General features: G+C 36.2%; 2 protein-coding genes and 1 long non-coding RNA gene across 3 annotated transcripts; all 3 read left to right on the top strand.

Annotated features, from left to right (window-relative positions):
- LOC107609594 lies at positions 1,685-2,797 on the top strand. The gene has a single exon (XM_016311597.1). The coding sequence runs from the start codon at positions 1,685-1,687 to the stop codon at positions 2,795-2,797; it is 1,113 nt and encodes a 370-aa protein (XP_016167083.1).
- On the top strand, positions 2,909-5,131 carry LOC107609601. The gene is made up of 2 exons (XM_016311611.1): positions 2,909-4,236; positions 4,327-5,131. The coding sequence occupies exons 1-2, from the start codon at positions 2,909-2,911 to the stop codon at positions 5,129-5,131; spliced, it is 2,133 nt and encodes a 710-aa protein (XP_016167097.1).
- On the top strand, positions 6,735-7,161 carry LOC110271356. Its single transcript, XR_002362028.1, has 3 exons — positions 6,735-6,774; positions 6,871-6,978; positions 7,089-7,161. It is a non-coding gene; the product is annotated as an uncharacterized LOC110271356 (long non-coding RNA).

The raw sequence follows: 13,189 nt of genomic DNA, 5'->3' as shown, positions 1-13,189 counted from the left end.
CAAGCTCCTCATTTGCGTTTAGTTTAAATATGTAGTAATTAAAATACCATGTAAAGTAAATAATTACGAGAAATAATGCCATGATGATATGTAACTTGTATCTGTATGTGTCAGTAATATATTTTGTTTTAAATTTTTCAAAAGGTAAATGTAATTTTGATTTGTAACTACTGCCCTAGATGCGAGCAATGCAAGTAACTTAACTATATTTCTCTTTACTTTATACTTTTTGTAATTTCCTTCCCAAGAAAAGAGTAATGTATGGCTCAGAGCAAGGAGTTCTAAATTTTATTTAGGGATGTGAATCTCATGGATATAAGATTCCTTTATGTAATTTTATGGAGATATGTTTGTAATAGAATTCAACTACAAGTGTCCACTTTTGCATTGTTTACGGCTTTTATTTTTAATTTTTTATTGATCCTTTTTCTTCCTTTCTTATTGTTTTGATAAATATTGCTGTATCTGTTCATTTATTCAGCATGCTGCTTGCAGATTGGAATTTATTAGTCTTCATCAAGAAAACTTACAGCTAGATGGAATTATATTCTTTTCCCTTCCTGGTCTAGTCTAGGTCGTAGGGCTCATTCTGGTTGTGCAATTTGACATACTGCTAGCTGTGAAACAGTCCATATGTAATGTCTAAGACAGAATTTCAAATGATTGTTACAAAGAATTTGATCCTTGTTACTTAGCTAGCCTAAAATATGTTTTGTTTTGTTACTTAAGTTCACAACTATAACAGGTTTTGTTTATGCATGTTAACAATTCTGAATTCTTGTTTCTTTATCCAAGTTCATATTAATATTTTATATATACAGTACAATATAACAAGTTAAGGACTCTTTTTCTGTTCATGCATGAAAAAGCTTGTGAGATCCGTTTAAGCGTAACTGAATAGTATAATTAATTAATTAAATAAATAAACACAAAACATTTAGGCATTTAGCTAACTAACAACTCTAGTTGCCTTCTGTTTAAGCAGTCTTCTTTTGTTGCTTTCATTGAGCTGTTGTTATGCTAGTGTATAAAATAGATAAAAAATATATATAGTTAGTTTTTTTTAACATATAGTATCTTAAAAAAAACTGATTAGATTTTAGTCTTTTAAATTGACCATTATCCTTCTGATTTTGAGTTGCTTGCTCATGTCTTTCCAAGGTGATTGCTGTGGTCAGAAAAAGAGAGTTGCATAATTTTTCATGTTTTGCTGTTTCTATTTGATGGAGTAATGTTTAATTAATATAGTTATTCTTAGGTAGAAGTTTATTATTATTATAATTACCTTATGGCTTGAGAATGATTGTATTTAAAGTATACTTATCAGGAGACCTAAAATTAGATTATTGAAAAATCACAGCCTAGATATACTTTAATCTTAGAGAAATTAAAGTTGAGACATACTTGCCGGTTTAAGTCAAAATTGAAATAGTACTAGTAATTCATAAAACAGTTTATATAACAGCGAAAAATAATCAAGAAATGTGTTAATTGCTGGTTGGTTGCTACATGCTACAATGGCTATTTTTTTCAGTAAAAAAAAAATAGGCTGACAAGTGTTAGGGGCCACTCTCACCCTGGTTGAAGATGAGAATTAAAATTCTCAAAAGAGTTTATATTCATGTATTCAGTAAAGACTTCAAACTAGAAACTTAGCTATCTATTTGAAATATATAGGTTTTCAATGGATGTGTCCAAGGATTGGATGGATACACCACGTCATGAAAAAGAATATCAACTCGGTGTAGAAAAGTTTTTACACTTTGCTTTTTTATCACCGGGAATTCCTCAAGGGGAAGAAACTCAATGCCCATGTGCAAAGTGTTGTAATAGACTTTGGTTAAGGAGAGATGTCGTGTATGACCATCTAATATGCAATGGATTCGTAAAAGGTTACAGGCGGTGGTTTAATCATGGGGAATCACTTGTTGCTATGGATGTTGACAGTGACACAGATGAGGAATATAACTGCAATGATAACATTGATGAGTTGTTACGTGATAGATTCAGAGATACTACACAAGTTGATGGACATAACATGGGGCCTAACGAAGGTGCAAAAGAATTTTATAAATTGGTAGACGAGGCAAGCCAAGAACTATACCCTGGATGTAAAGGATTCACAAGATTATCCTTTACCATCCGTCTTTACTTGTTAAAATGCTTGCATGGTTGGAGTAATGCGTCGTTCACTTCTCTCTTAGAATTATTGAAAGAAGGAATGCCACGTTTGAATATTCCTACTTCTTTTGATAAAACGAAGAATATGGTGAAGAATTTGAGTCTTGACTACCAAAAGATCGATGCATGTCGTAATGATTGCATGTTGTATCGGAACGGGCATGAGAATGACTCATCTTGTCATGTCTGTGGAACATCCCGTTATATTGAGCATTATGTAGAAGAGGACGATGCTACCTCATCTAAAAAGCCTCGTAAAGTTGCTACAAAAACTCTAAGGCATTTCCCCCTGATTCCCAGACTTCAAAGGCTTTTTATGTGCACAATGACGGTTGAAGCTATGTCTTGGCATCATAATGAACGTGTTAAAGATGGGTCGTTAAGGCATCCTGCCGATGGTGAATCTTGGAAAGCATTTGACAGTCGACATGAAGATTTTGCAAAGGAGCCTCGTAATGTGAGACTTGGCTTAGCAAGCGACGGATTCAATCCGTTTCGAACTTTGAGTAGTACACATAGTACATGGCCTGTTATTCTGATGGTGTATAATCTACCCCCTTGGATGAGAATGAAGCCTGATTATTTTATGCTCTCTTTACTCATTCATGGCCCATAATCACCGGAAAATGATATTGATGTCTTTCTTCAACCACTAATTGAAGAATTAAAAGAATTATGGGTGTTAGGTGTTGAAACATATGATTCCAAAGAGAACAAAACATTCAACATGAGAGCATGTCTTTTATGGACAATTAACGACTTCCCTGCGTATGCTATGTTATCTGGGTGGAGTACAAAGGAAAAATTGGCTTGTCCATGTTGTAATGATGAAACTTCTTTTATATATCTGAAACATAGCCACAAGACTGTTTATATGGATCATCGAAGGGTTTTACCCATGAACCATCCATGGAGACATAATAAAAGATCTTTCAATGGGAAAACTGAACTTAGGTCTCCACCGCAGTTGTTAGATGGAACAACTGTATTTCATATATTGCAAGGGGTAGATAATTCTTTTGGGAAGAAGCAAAGGAGATCAAAGAATGGCATTTCAAATTGGAAAAAGCGGTCAATCTTTTTTGATTTACCATATTGGAAGTTCAACATGTTTAGACACAACCTTGATGTTATGCACATAGAGAAGAATATAGTTGATAGCATAATTGGAACTCTTTTGGATATTTCTGGAAAGTCAAAAGATCATGCAGCTGCGCGTTTTGACCTTAAAGACATGGGTATTAGGAAAAACCTTCAACCAAGAGATACGAATGATGGTAAAAGAACTAAGTTAGCAAAGGCATGCTTCTCAATGACTGCAGCAGAGAAAACAATCTTTTGTAGTGTGTTAAAAGGGGCAAAGTTACCAGACGGCAGCGCTTCCAATATCGCTCGATGTGTGCAGCAAACAGAAAAGAAGATTTCTGGTTACAAGACCCATGATGCTCATTTCATGTTACATTACTTGTTGCAAGTACCGATTAAGAGCATACTTCCTGACCATGTTGCCATCGCTTTAGTTCGCTTATGTTCATTTTTTCACCGGATATGTCAGAAGGTAATTAGCCTAGATGAGGTAGTTAACTTAGAAGCAGAGATTGCTAAGACATTATGCCAATTGGAGAGGATTTTTCCTCCAAGATTTTTTGACATAATGGTGCACTTGCCTATCCATTTGGCAAATGAAGTGAGGTTAGGTGGTCCAGTTCAATATCGTTGGATGTACCATGTTGAACGATATATGTGCACACTAAAATCGTATGTTCGTAACAGAAGTCATCCAGAAGGATCCATTGTCGAAGGATATTTGGCGAATGAGTGTATTAATTTTTGCTCAAGTTATTTGCATGAAGATATCCAGACAAGATTCAACAAAGTCCCTCGAAACAATGATGAGTATGTTTCAGATGAGCTGCGAACTCCGAGTTTGTTTCCAAGCAAAGGATGTCCTTTGGGTAGAAAAATGGGAGATTTGTTCATGTTAGATGAAAAATCAGAAATACAAGGTCATGCATACATCCTAAACAATTGTGATAAGATCAAAGTCTACATGAGGTATTTTGTTTGATTCATTGTCATTTCGTAGACTTCAATCATAACATTTTACCCTACTAATAAATAAGAATATGAATATTTGATCTTCAGAGAGCATGAGGAGGCAGTAAATGACAACAATCCACGAAGAACAAAGTGGGAGAAAGCCAAAGACCATAGTCAACAGTTCTCAGAATGGTTTAAAACTCGTGCCATGAAAAAGGATGTGCCTGGTTGGGCAAAAGTGTTGGCTAGGGGTCCAAATAGAGTTGCAAAAAGATTTTCAGGTTATGTTATCAATGGGTATAGGTTCCATACAAGGCACCGTGATGTGAGACGTAAAACCCAAAATAGTGGTGTCACATTGGAGGCATTGACTCCTAGTTTTGCTACTGTGAAAGATAAGAACCCAATTGAAGCAAAAGTAACCTACTATGGTAGAATAGTTGATATGTTTGAATTAGATTATTATGGCCAATTTAAGATAGTCCTGTTTAAGTGTGAGTGGTATACAGTTGCAAAAGACAATTTTGGTCTCTCATATGTGTATTTCAGTAAAAAATGCTATCAAGAAGAACCATTTGTCCTAGCATCCCAAGTAAACCAATGCTTTTATGTGCAAGACCCATATGTGAGTGATAAACACTATGTTATGAAAACAATTCCAAGAGATTTATTTAGGATAAGTGATGACCTTGAGTCTGATTCCCCCATAATATATGCAAGGGAGCCATGTGAACCTAAAGTGATTCCCAGTCTCCCAAATGATAATGGCGAAGTTGATCTAGTGAGGAATGATCTACGAGCAACTATTATAGATGTGGCTCCAAATATGTTTGCCAAACAACGTGGTGAGGAAGATGATGAGGAAAGCGAATACGAGTACATAGAGGACTTTGATTCTGAAACTTCTTGACATGTTTTCATGTAATGCTGTTTTGGTAGAATTCTAAATGTCTCATTTGTTTTAGTTATTTTTCTTATTATTTTTTTTGGTGACTTGTCACGCCCAGTTATTTTGCTTATTTAATTACTTGCTTATGTTGATTATGTTCATTTAATTATTCATAAAATAACATTTTTTTCATTGCAACTCTTGTGTATGCAGAATGGAGAAAGGAGAGATCACTAAAAGAAAACGGATAAGTACCTTAGCCCAAAAAATGAAAGAAAAAAGTCCACAAAAAAAGAATTCCTTTGAGGTTACACAAATGAGGTCAAGTGCTGAATTGCTACAACAATACAATATTAAAAGAGAAAAGATCATGGCTGAAAATAAGAAGGCTAGCTTCCAAGGTCAAAACCCAAAAGATCAAACAAGAAACCAACCCATCACAATCGTGGAAGATGCCATTAAAGAGCAAGCTAGGACTCCAAAGAAGAAAAAGAAGGTCCAACCCATGCCACTTTTTTAAGAATGTGAACATAATGGGAACGGGACAATGTCTCATGCCGAAAAGACCTCCAAAACTGGGAATCAAAGGACTGTTGAAGCTGATACAATGGAACAAAATGATTTAAGTTCTGATGATGAGGGAGAAGATACAAGCGAGCTAAGTGCAAGTTCAACAAAAAAAGGAATGAGTCTTGACATGTATTTTAAGGTACATGGGATAAATTTGGAAAATGAAGAAGATGAGGAAGATGAGCTTGATGATGCTGCAAATGATGAGGGTAATGGAGGACAAGCTAGTAATGAAGGTGCTTTTCTTGTTTTACCTTATTATCAAAATATAGCTTGTATTACTTCTAAGTTGATTTGAGTTAAAATTCTGTTATTTTAATTGGACTTAGGCACAATAAAGAAGAAAACTCGTGGAAAGACTATGTGCAAAAAGCTTCATGCCACTGATTTTAATGATCGACGGGAGGTGGAATTTTTTGGAGGGCAGCCTATAGGTCCAACCAAGGAGGTTGTATCTAACCTCAACCAACTTTTGGGCACAACAGTTAGAAATCCTCGTTTTGTGACTTTGCTATATACTAGTTGGCATGGTGTACCTAAAAACCTCAAAGAGGACATGTGGGAGTATGCCAATGTATGTAACTATAGAATTATAGATAATTTTTTTAAAATTTATTTGTTACTTTATTTATGCTAACCTTTGACATTCTAATTTGTTGTCTTGTTTAGCAAAAATTCATTCTTCCAATAGCTTCAAAGCCGTGGGTAATGAAGGGATTTTGTCGTGCATGGAAAAAATACAAAGGCGAAATAAAAAAGGAACATTTCTTGAAGTACAACACAAAAAAAGAAATGATAAAGAATCGACCGTTAGAGATCCCTGAGGTTCAATTTCGCAAACTAATTCGGTATTGGAGTCTTCCAACTGTCAAGGTAATATTGTCTTTTAGTTCTTTATGTGATTAAACTTGGTGTTTTCGAAAAAAGTAGTGTGATTTTGAAAAAACAAGAAAACATGTTTATTAAGAATAATAACATCTCTTTTTCATGTTTATATTTAGGCTGTGTCTATTAAGAATGCTGAAAATAGGTCAAAACAAAAATATCCTCACCGGATGGGTTCCACAAATTTTGGAATAGTGCGCAAGCAGCTGGTAATATAACTTATTTTTTTGTGATTTCTCATTTATATTCATGTTGTAGTTTTCTAGTTAGTATGCTTCATGTAAATTTTTCTATATGTACTCTAGCGCGACTCTAAAGAGAACAGTGAAGAACCATCAAGAGTTGAAGTTTTCATAGCAACTCGCACAAGTAAAAAAGGAAAAGAAATTGATGCTAAAACACAAAGCACAATTGTGAGTTGTTTGTATTTGTATTTGGATTTGTACAATATAAATTCTATAGTGATTTCTATTAATATTGAGTTAATACGGCTTTGTATTTTATTGCTCCTCACTTTTGACAGGCTGAACTTCAAACCCGCATAGAGGCAGGGGAAAATGATGAAGATGCATTTGTAGGAGTGCTAGGAAAGGACCAACCAGGTCGAGTTCGTTTTTATGGGGCTTCGATTACAAGAAGGTCTCTTAAAAAGGATGAGGAGATTCGACAAGTCAAAGTTGAATACAACAAGGTTGAATAATTAGAGAAGAAGATGGACGGTGTATGTAGTTTATTAAAGGTATTGGTGCACCAAGTCAACCCTGGAATGAGTGAGGAAGAGGTAGCAGCCTTAGTGCAAGCTGCCCAAAATTCTCCTTTGGATGCCTCAAGTAGCAGACCGAGATATACTCCTCGCTCCTCCGAATCAACTCATATTCCACCCAAAGATGTAAGTCATTATCTTTGGATATTCGATATATTTCCATTCAAAGTAGTTGACTTATTGTTGTTGTTGATTTTGGACATTTGATAGTGAAATAAAATATTATAAATGGTGCTAATGGTGTTGAATTGGAATCTAAATTCAAAGTTGTTGACTTTTTAGTAGTGTTTTGTTTTGTATTTAGTGTGGTATTGAATCTCAATTTTGGAAAACACGAGAAATCTTTGAAGATTTGCACTTTTTCGTAATCAAATTGGAAAAAGAAAAAGAAAAGAAACCATAATTGAATTTTAATGGTTTTGTTTCTTTTGATTTTTGCAGACTCCAGAAGGAATTAATGGCTCTCATGGTATATCTTATTTTGCTTGATTTATTTGTTGGGGATTGGTCTTTTCTTTCTTTCTTTTCCCACCTTTATTAATTAGAAGAAAAAATCGGTTATAGAATCCATATGCAATTTGTATTGATTCTCTAGTTGCTAGAATAAACTTATGTGCATGCATATGACTGCAGGTGCAGTATAGGGCTACAAGAATGGTTAATTTGGTTGTGAATACATGCCATTGTTGAGTTAAAACATGTGATAGTTGCAGCAAAAAAAGGGGGAGGGGGGACAGTTTGATTGTTAATATGTCTTTTCATTTTTTGGTTTGGTATAAGATGCACTAACACACAACATTTAAAATTATGCAGGGCAGTGCTGAAAACAATTTCGCTCACAATGATGATCAGTAATCATGAAGTTTTATATTTTGTAATGAAGTGTAAAGGAAGTAGCTAGATAATGTTACCCATGTTGGAATTGTAATTCATGTATTAGGAAATTGCTAGTGGATGAGACTTTGATTTTTGGTATTTTGTTAGAGTATATCATGTGATCAAACACTTTTTTTCTGTGACAAGTTTATGAAGCAATGATTAGTTGATTTAAAATTAGTAATCTTTTAAATTTTAAAATTATCTATGATTTTGTAAGGTTTATAAAAAAAAATAGTGCCAATAGGTACTAAACTAACTTACAGCCACGGTTTAAAAGAATGGCTATATTGTACAGCAGCAATCAATAGCCATGCTTTATAAGCGTGGCTGTAATTTAGTTCCGTACCTATTGGCACGCTTTTAAAGCGTAGCCATATCTCCACTTGTTGCCACGCTTTGGAAGCGTGGCGATAAACGTTATAGTGGGTATTAACAGTCACGCTTTAAAAGCGTAGCTGTATCTCACAGCTATTGGCACGCTTTAAAAGCGTAGCAATATGTCTTGCTATTGGAACTTTTTTAAAGCGTAGCCATATGTCTTGCTATCGGCACACTTTAAAAGCCTAGCCATATCTTGATATTGGCACGCTTTAAAAGCGTAGCCATATCTCACACATATGGCTATGCTTTTAAAGCGTGGCGATCTGTAAAAGCGTGGCAAGAAAAAAAGCGTGGCGATAGGTCAGCAAAAGCGTGGTGATAGAGCAACCGGCACCCTTGCAGTTGTGACGCTTTCAAAAGCGTGCCGGTAGCTCAAAAAGCGTGGCGAAAAGCTATCGCTACGCTTTTTTGGACTTTTCACCACGCTTTAAAAGCGTAGCAAAAAGCTTGTTTTCTTGTAGTGATAACAAATACGGACATGTCCTTTCTACAATGGAAAGTGGAAACCTCAGTCCAAAAGATTAGACATGGCTTAACAGCCAGCCAAGCTTCAACATATCTCATGAAACTCTAGAATTCATTCTTAAAAATTTTTATGAATTTTTCGAAAACTAAATTTTTTTGTTTTATTTTTCGAAAACAAAAATAAAAAGCTTAAACATAAAATAAAATTTCCAAATCTAAGCAACAAGATGAACCGTCAGTTGTCCAAACTCGAACAATCCCCGGCAACGGCGCCAAAAACTTGGTGCACGGAATTGGAATCACACCTTTGCAACTCCGCACAACTAACCAGCAAGTGCATTGGGTCGTCCAAGTAATACCTTACGTAAGTAAGGGGTCGATTCCACGGAGATTGTTGGCTTGAAGCAAGCTATGGTCATCGTGTAAATCTTAGTCAGGCGGATTCAATTGGTTATGAGTTTTGATAATTGAAAGATAAATAAAACGTAAATTAAAATAAAGATACTTATGTAATTCATTGGTGGGAATTTCAGATAAGCATTTGGAGATGCTTTGTTGCTTCTGAACCTTTGCTTTCCTATTGTCTTCATCCAATCATGCGTGCTCCCTTCCATGGCAAGCTGTATGTTGGTGGATCACCGTTGTCAATGGCTACCATCCGTCCTCTCGGATGAAAAATACCAGGTACAGTTTCTGCATGGCTAATCAACTATCAGATTTCTCGTCTCGGATAAAAAATACCAGGCACAGCTACCGCACGACTAATCATCTATCGATTCCCACTTGTGTTAGAATAGGATCTCTCTATCCTTTTGCATACTGTCACTGTACCCAACATTCGTGAGTTTGAAGCTCATCACGGTCATCCCGTCCCAGATCCTATTCGGAATACCACAGACAAGGTTTAGACTTTTCGGATCTCTGGAATGCTGCCAATTGGTTCTAGCCTCTACCACGAAGATTCTAATCTTATGGATTCGAATGCTCTATTGTCAGGAGAGGCAAGTCAAATCCGTAGATCAGAGACCTAAGAGACTATACTCCGGCTGTCGTCCAATGACTACGTTGAACATCATGTAGACCGCTTGTGGTTGTCAGGCACGCGGATCTTGGCTAAGCGAGTAACGAAGATAGTAGGTGATTGTCACGGGTCACCCCTTCATTATGAATTAACTGAATTAAGTACAAGAGTATATCATGAAGAAGAAGTAGGCATGAATTGAAAGAAAAACAATAGAACTTGCATTAATTTATGAAGAACAGCAGAGCTCCACACCTTAATCTATGAAGTGTAGAAACTCCACCATAGAAAATACATAAGAGAAAAAGGTCTAGGCATGGCCGAATGGCCAGCCTCCCAAATGTAACATAAAAGTCCAAAGATGATAAGATGATCTGATTACAATAGTAAAAAGTGCTATTTATACTAAACTAGTTACTAAGGATTACAGAAAATAAGTAACTAAGTGCAGATAGTGCAGAAATCCACTTCCGGGGCCCACTTGCTGTGTGCTTGGGCTGAGCATTGAGATTTACATGTGCATAGGCCTTTTCTAGAGTTAAACTCCAGCTTGGATGCCAGTTTAGGCATTTAACTCCAGTTCAGGTGCCAGTTCTGGCGTTTTACGCCAGAAAAGGGTCTCTGGCTGGCGTTTTAACGCCAGTTTGGGCCATCAAATCTAGGGCAAAATATAGACTATTATATATTGCTGGAAAGCCCATGATGTCTACTTTCCAAAGAAATTGAGAGCGCGCCAATTGCGCTTCTAAAGCTCCAGAAATTCTACTTCGAGTACAGGAGAGTCAGAATCCAGCAGCATTTGTAGTCCTTTCTCAGCCTCTGAATCAGACTTTTGCTCAGATCCCTCAATTTCTGCCAGAAAATATCTGAAATTATAGAAAAAAACACAAACTCATAGTAAAGTCCGGAAATATGATTTTTGCATAAAAACTAATAAAAATATAATAAAAAGTAACAAAAACATACTAAAAACTATGTAAAAACAATGCCAAAAAGGGTATAAATTATCCGCTCATCACAACACCAAACTTAAATTATTGTTTGTCCCCGAGCAACTAAAAACAAAATAGGATAAAAAGAAGAGAAAATACAATAAATTTCAAAAATATCAATGAAGATTAGTTTTAATTAGATGAGCGAGACTAGTAGCTTTTTGCCTTTGAACAGTTTTGGCATCTCACTTTATCCTTTGAGGTTAAGAATGATTGGCATCCATAGGAACTCAGAATTCAGATAGTGTTATTGATTCTCCTTGTTTAGTATGTTGATTCTTGAACATAGCTACTTTATGAGTCTTGGCCATGACCCTAAGCATTTTATTTTCCAGTATTACCACCGGATACATAAATGCCACAGACACATAACTAGGTGAACCTTTTCAGATTGTGAGTCAGCTTTGCTAGAGTCCCCAGTTAGAGGTGCCCAGAGTTCTTAAGCACACTCTTTTTGCTTTGTACTACGACTTTAACCGCTCAGTCTCAAGCTTTTTACTTGACACCTTCACGCCACAAGCACATGGTTAGGGACAGCTTGATTTAGCCGCTTTGGCCAAGATTTTATTCCTTTGGGCCCTCTTATCCATTAATGCTCAAAGTCTTGGATCTTTTTTACCCTTGCCTTTTGGTTTAAAGGGTTATTGGCTTTTTCTGCTTGCTTTTTCTTTATTTTTCGCCATTTTTTTTGCAAGCTTTGTGTTTTTTACTGCTTTTTCTTGCTTCAAGAATCAATTTTATGATTTTTTAGATTATCAATAACATTTATCTTTTTTTATTATTCTTTCAAGAGCCAACAATTTTAACATTCATAAACTTCACTATAAAAAAATGCACTGTTCAAGCATTCATTTAGAAAACAAAAAGTATTGCCACCACATCAAAATAATCAAACTATTTTCAAGATAGAATTCGAAACTCATGTACTTCTTTTTCTTTTTCAGAAAACATTTTTCATTTAAGAAAGGTGAAGGATTCATAGAACATTCATAGCTTTAAGACATAGACACCAAACGCATATGATCATGTAATAAAGACACAAATATAGTTAAAACATAAAGCATAGAAACCGAAAAACAGAAAAATAAGAACAAGAAAATTAAAGAACGGGTCCACCTTAGTGACGGCGGCTAGTTCTTCCTCTTGAAGATCCTATGGAGTGCTTGAGCTCCTCTATGTATCTTCCTTGCCTTTGTTGCTCCTCTCTCATGGCCTTTTGGTCCTCTCTGATTTCATTGAGGATAATAGAGTGCTCTTGGTGCTCCATCCTTAGTTGCTCTATGTTAGAACTCAAATCTCCTAAAGAGGTGTTGAGTTGCTCCCAATAGCCTTGTGGAGGAAAGTGTATCCCTTGAGGCATCTCAGGGATTTCTTGATGAGGAAGTTCCTCATGCTCTTGTTGAGGTCCATGAGTGGGCTCTCTTGTTTGCTCCATCCTCTTTTTAGTGATGGGTTTGTCCTCTTTAATGAGGATGCCTTCCTCTATGACAATTCCAGCTGAATTGCATAGGTTACAGATGAGATGAGGGAAGGCTAACATTGCCAAAGTGGAGGGCTTGTTCGCCACCTTGTATAATTCTAGAGGTATGATCTTATGAACTTCTACTTCCTCTCCATTCATGATACTATGCATCATGATAGCCCGGTCTACTGTAACTTCAGACCGGTTGCTAGTAGGAATGATAGAGCGTTGGATGAACTCCAACCATCCCCTAGCCACGGGTTTAAGGTCAGGCCTTCTCAATTGAACCAGCTTGCCTTTTGAGTCTCTCTTCCATTGTGATCTTTCTACACAAATGTTCGTGAAGACTTGGTCCAACCTTTGATCAAAGTTGACTCTTCTAGTGAAAGGATGAGAATCTCCTCTCATTATTGGCAAGTTGAATGCCAACCTTACAGTTTTCAGACTGAAATCCAAGTATTTCCCCCGAACTATTGTGAGCCAATTCTTTGGGTTCGGGTTCACACTTTGATCATGGTTCTTAGTGATCCATGCATTAGCATCGAACTCTTGAACCATTAAGATTCTGACTTGTTAGATGGGGTTGGTGAGAGCTTCCCAACCTCTTCTTCGAACCTCACGTCGGATCTCGAGATATTCATTCTTTTTGAGCATGAAGGGG

Source organism: Arachis ipaensis, chromosome B01, assembly GCF_000816755.2.
Source record: "Arachis ipaensis cultivar K30076 chromosome B01, Araip1.1, whole genome shotgun sequence".
In the NCBI taxonomy this organism is placed as follows: Eukaryota; Viridiplantae; Streptophyta; class Magnoliopsida; order Fabales; family Fabaceae; genus Arachis; species Arachis ipaensis.
Note: the sequence above shows the minus strand (reverse complement) of the source record. Positions and strands in the feature narration are given on the sequence as shown.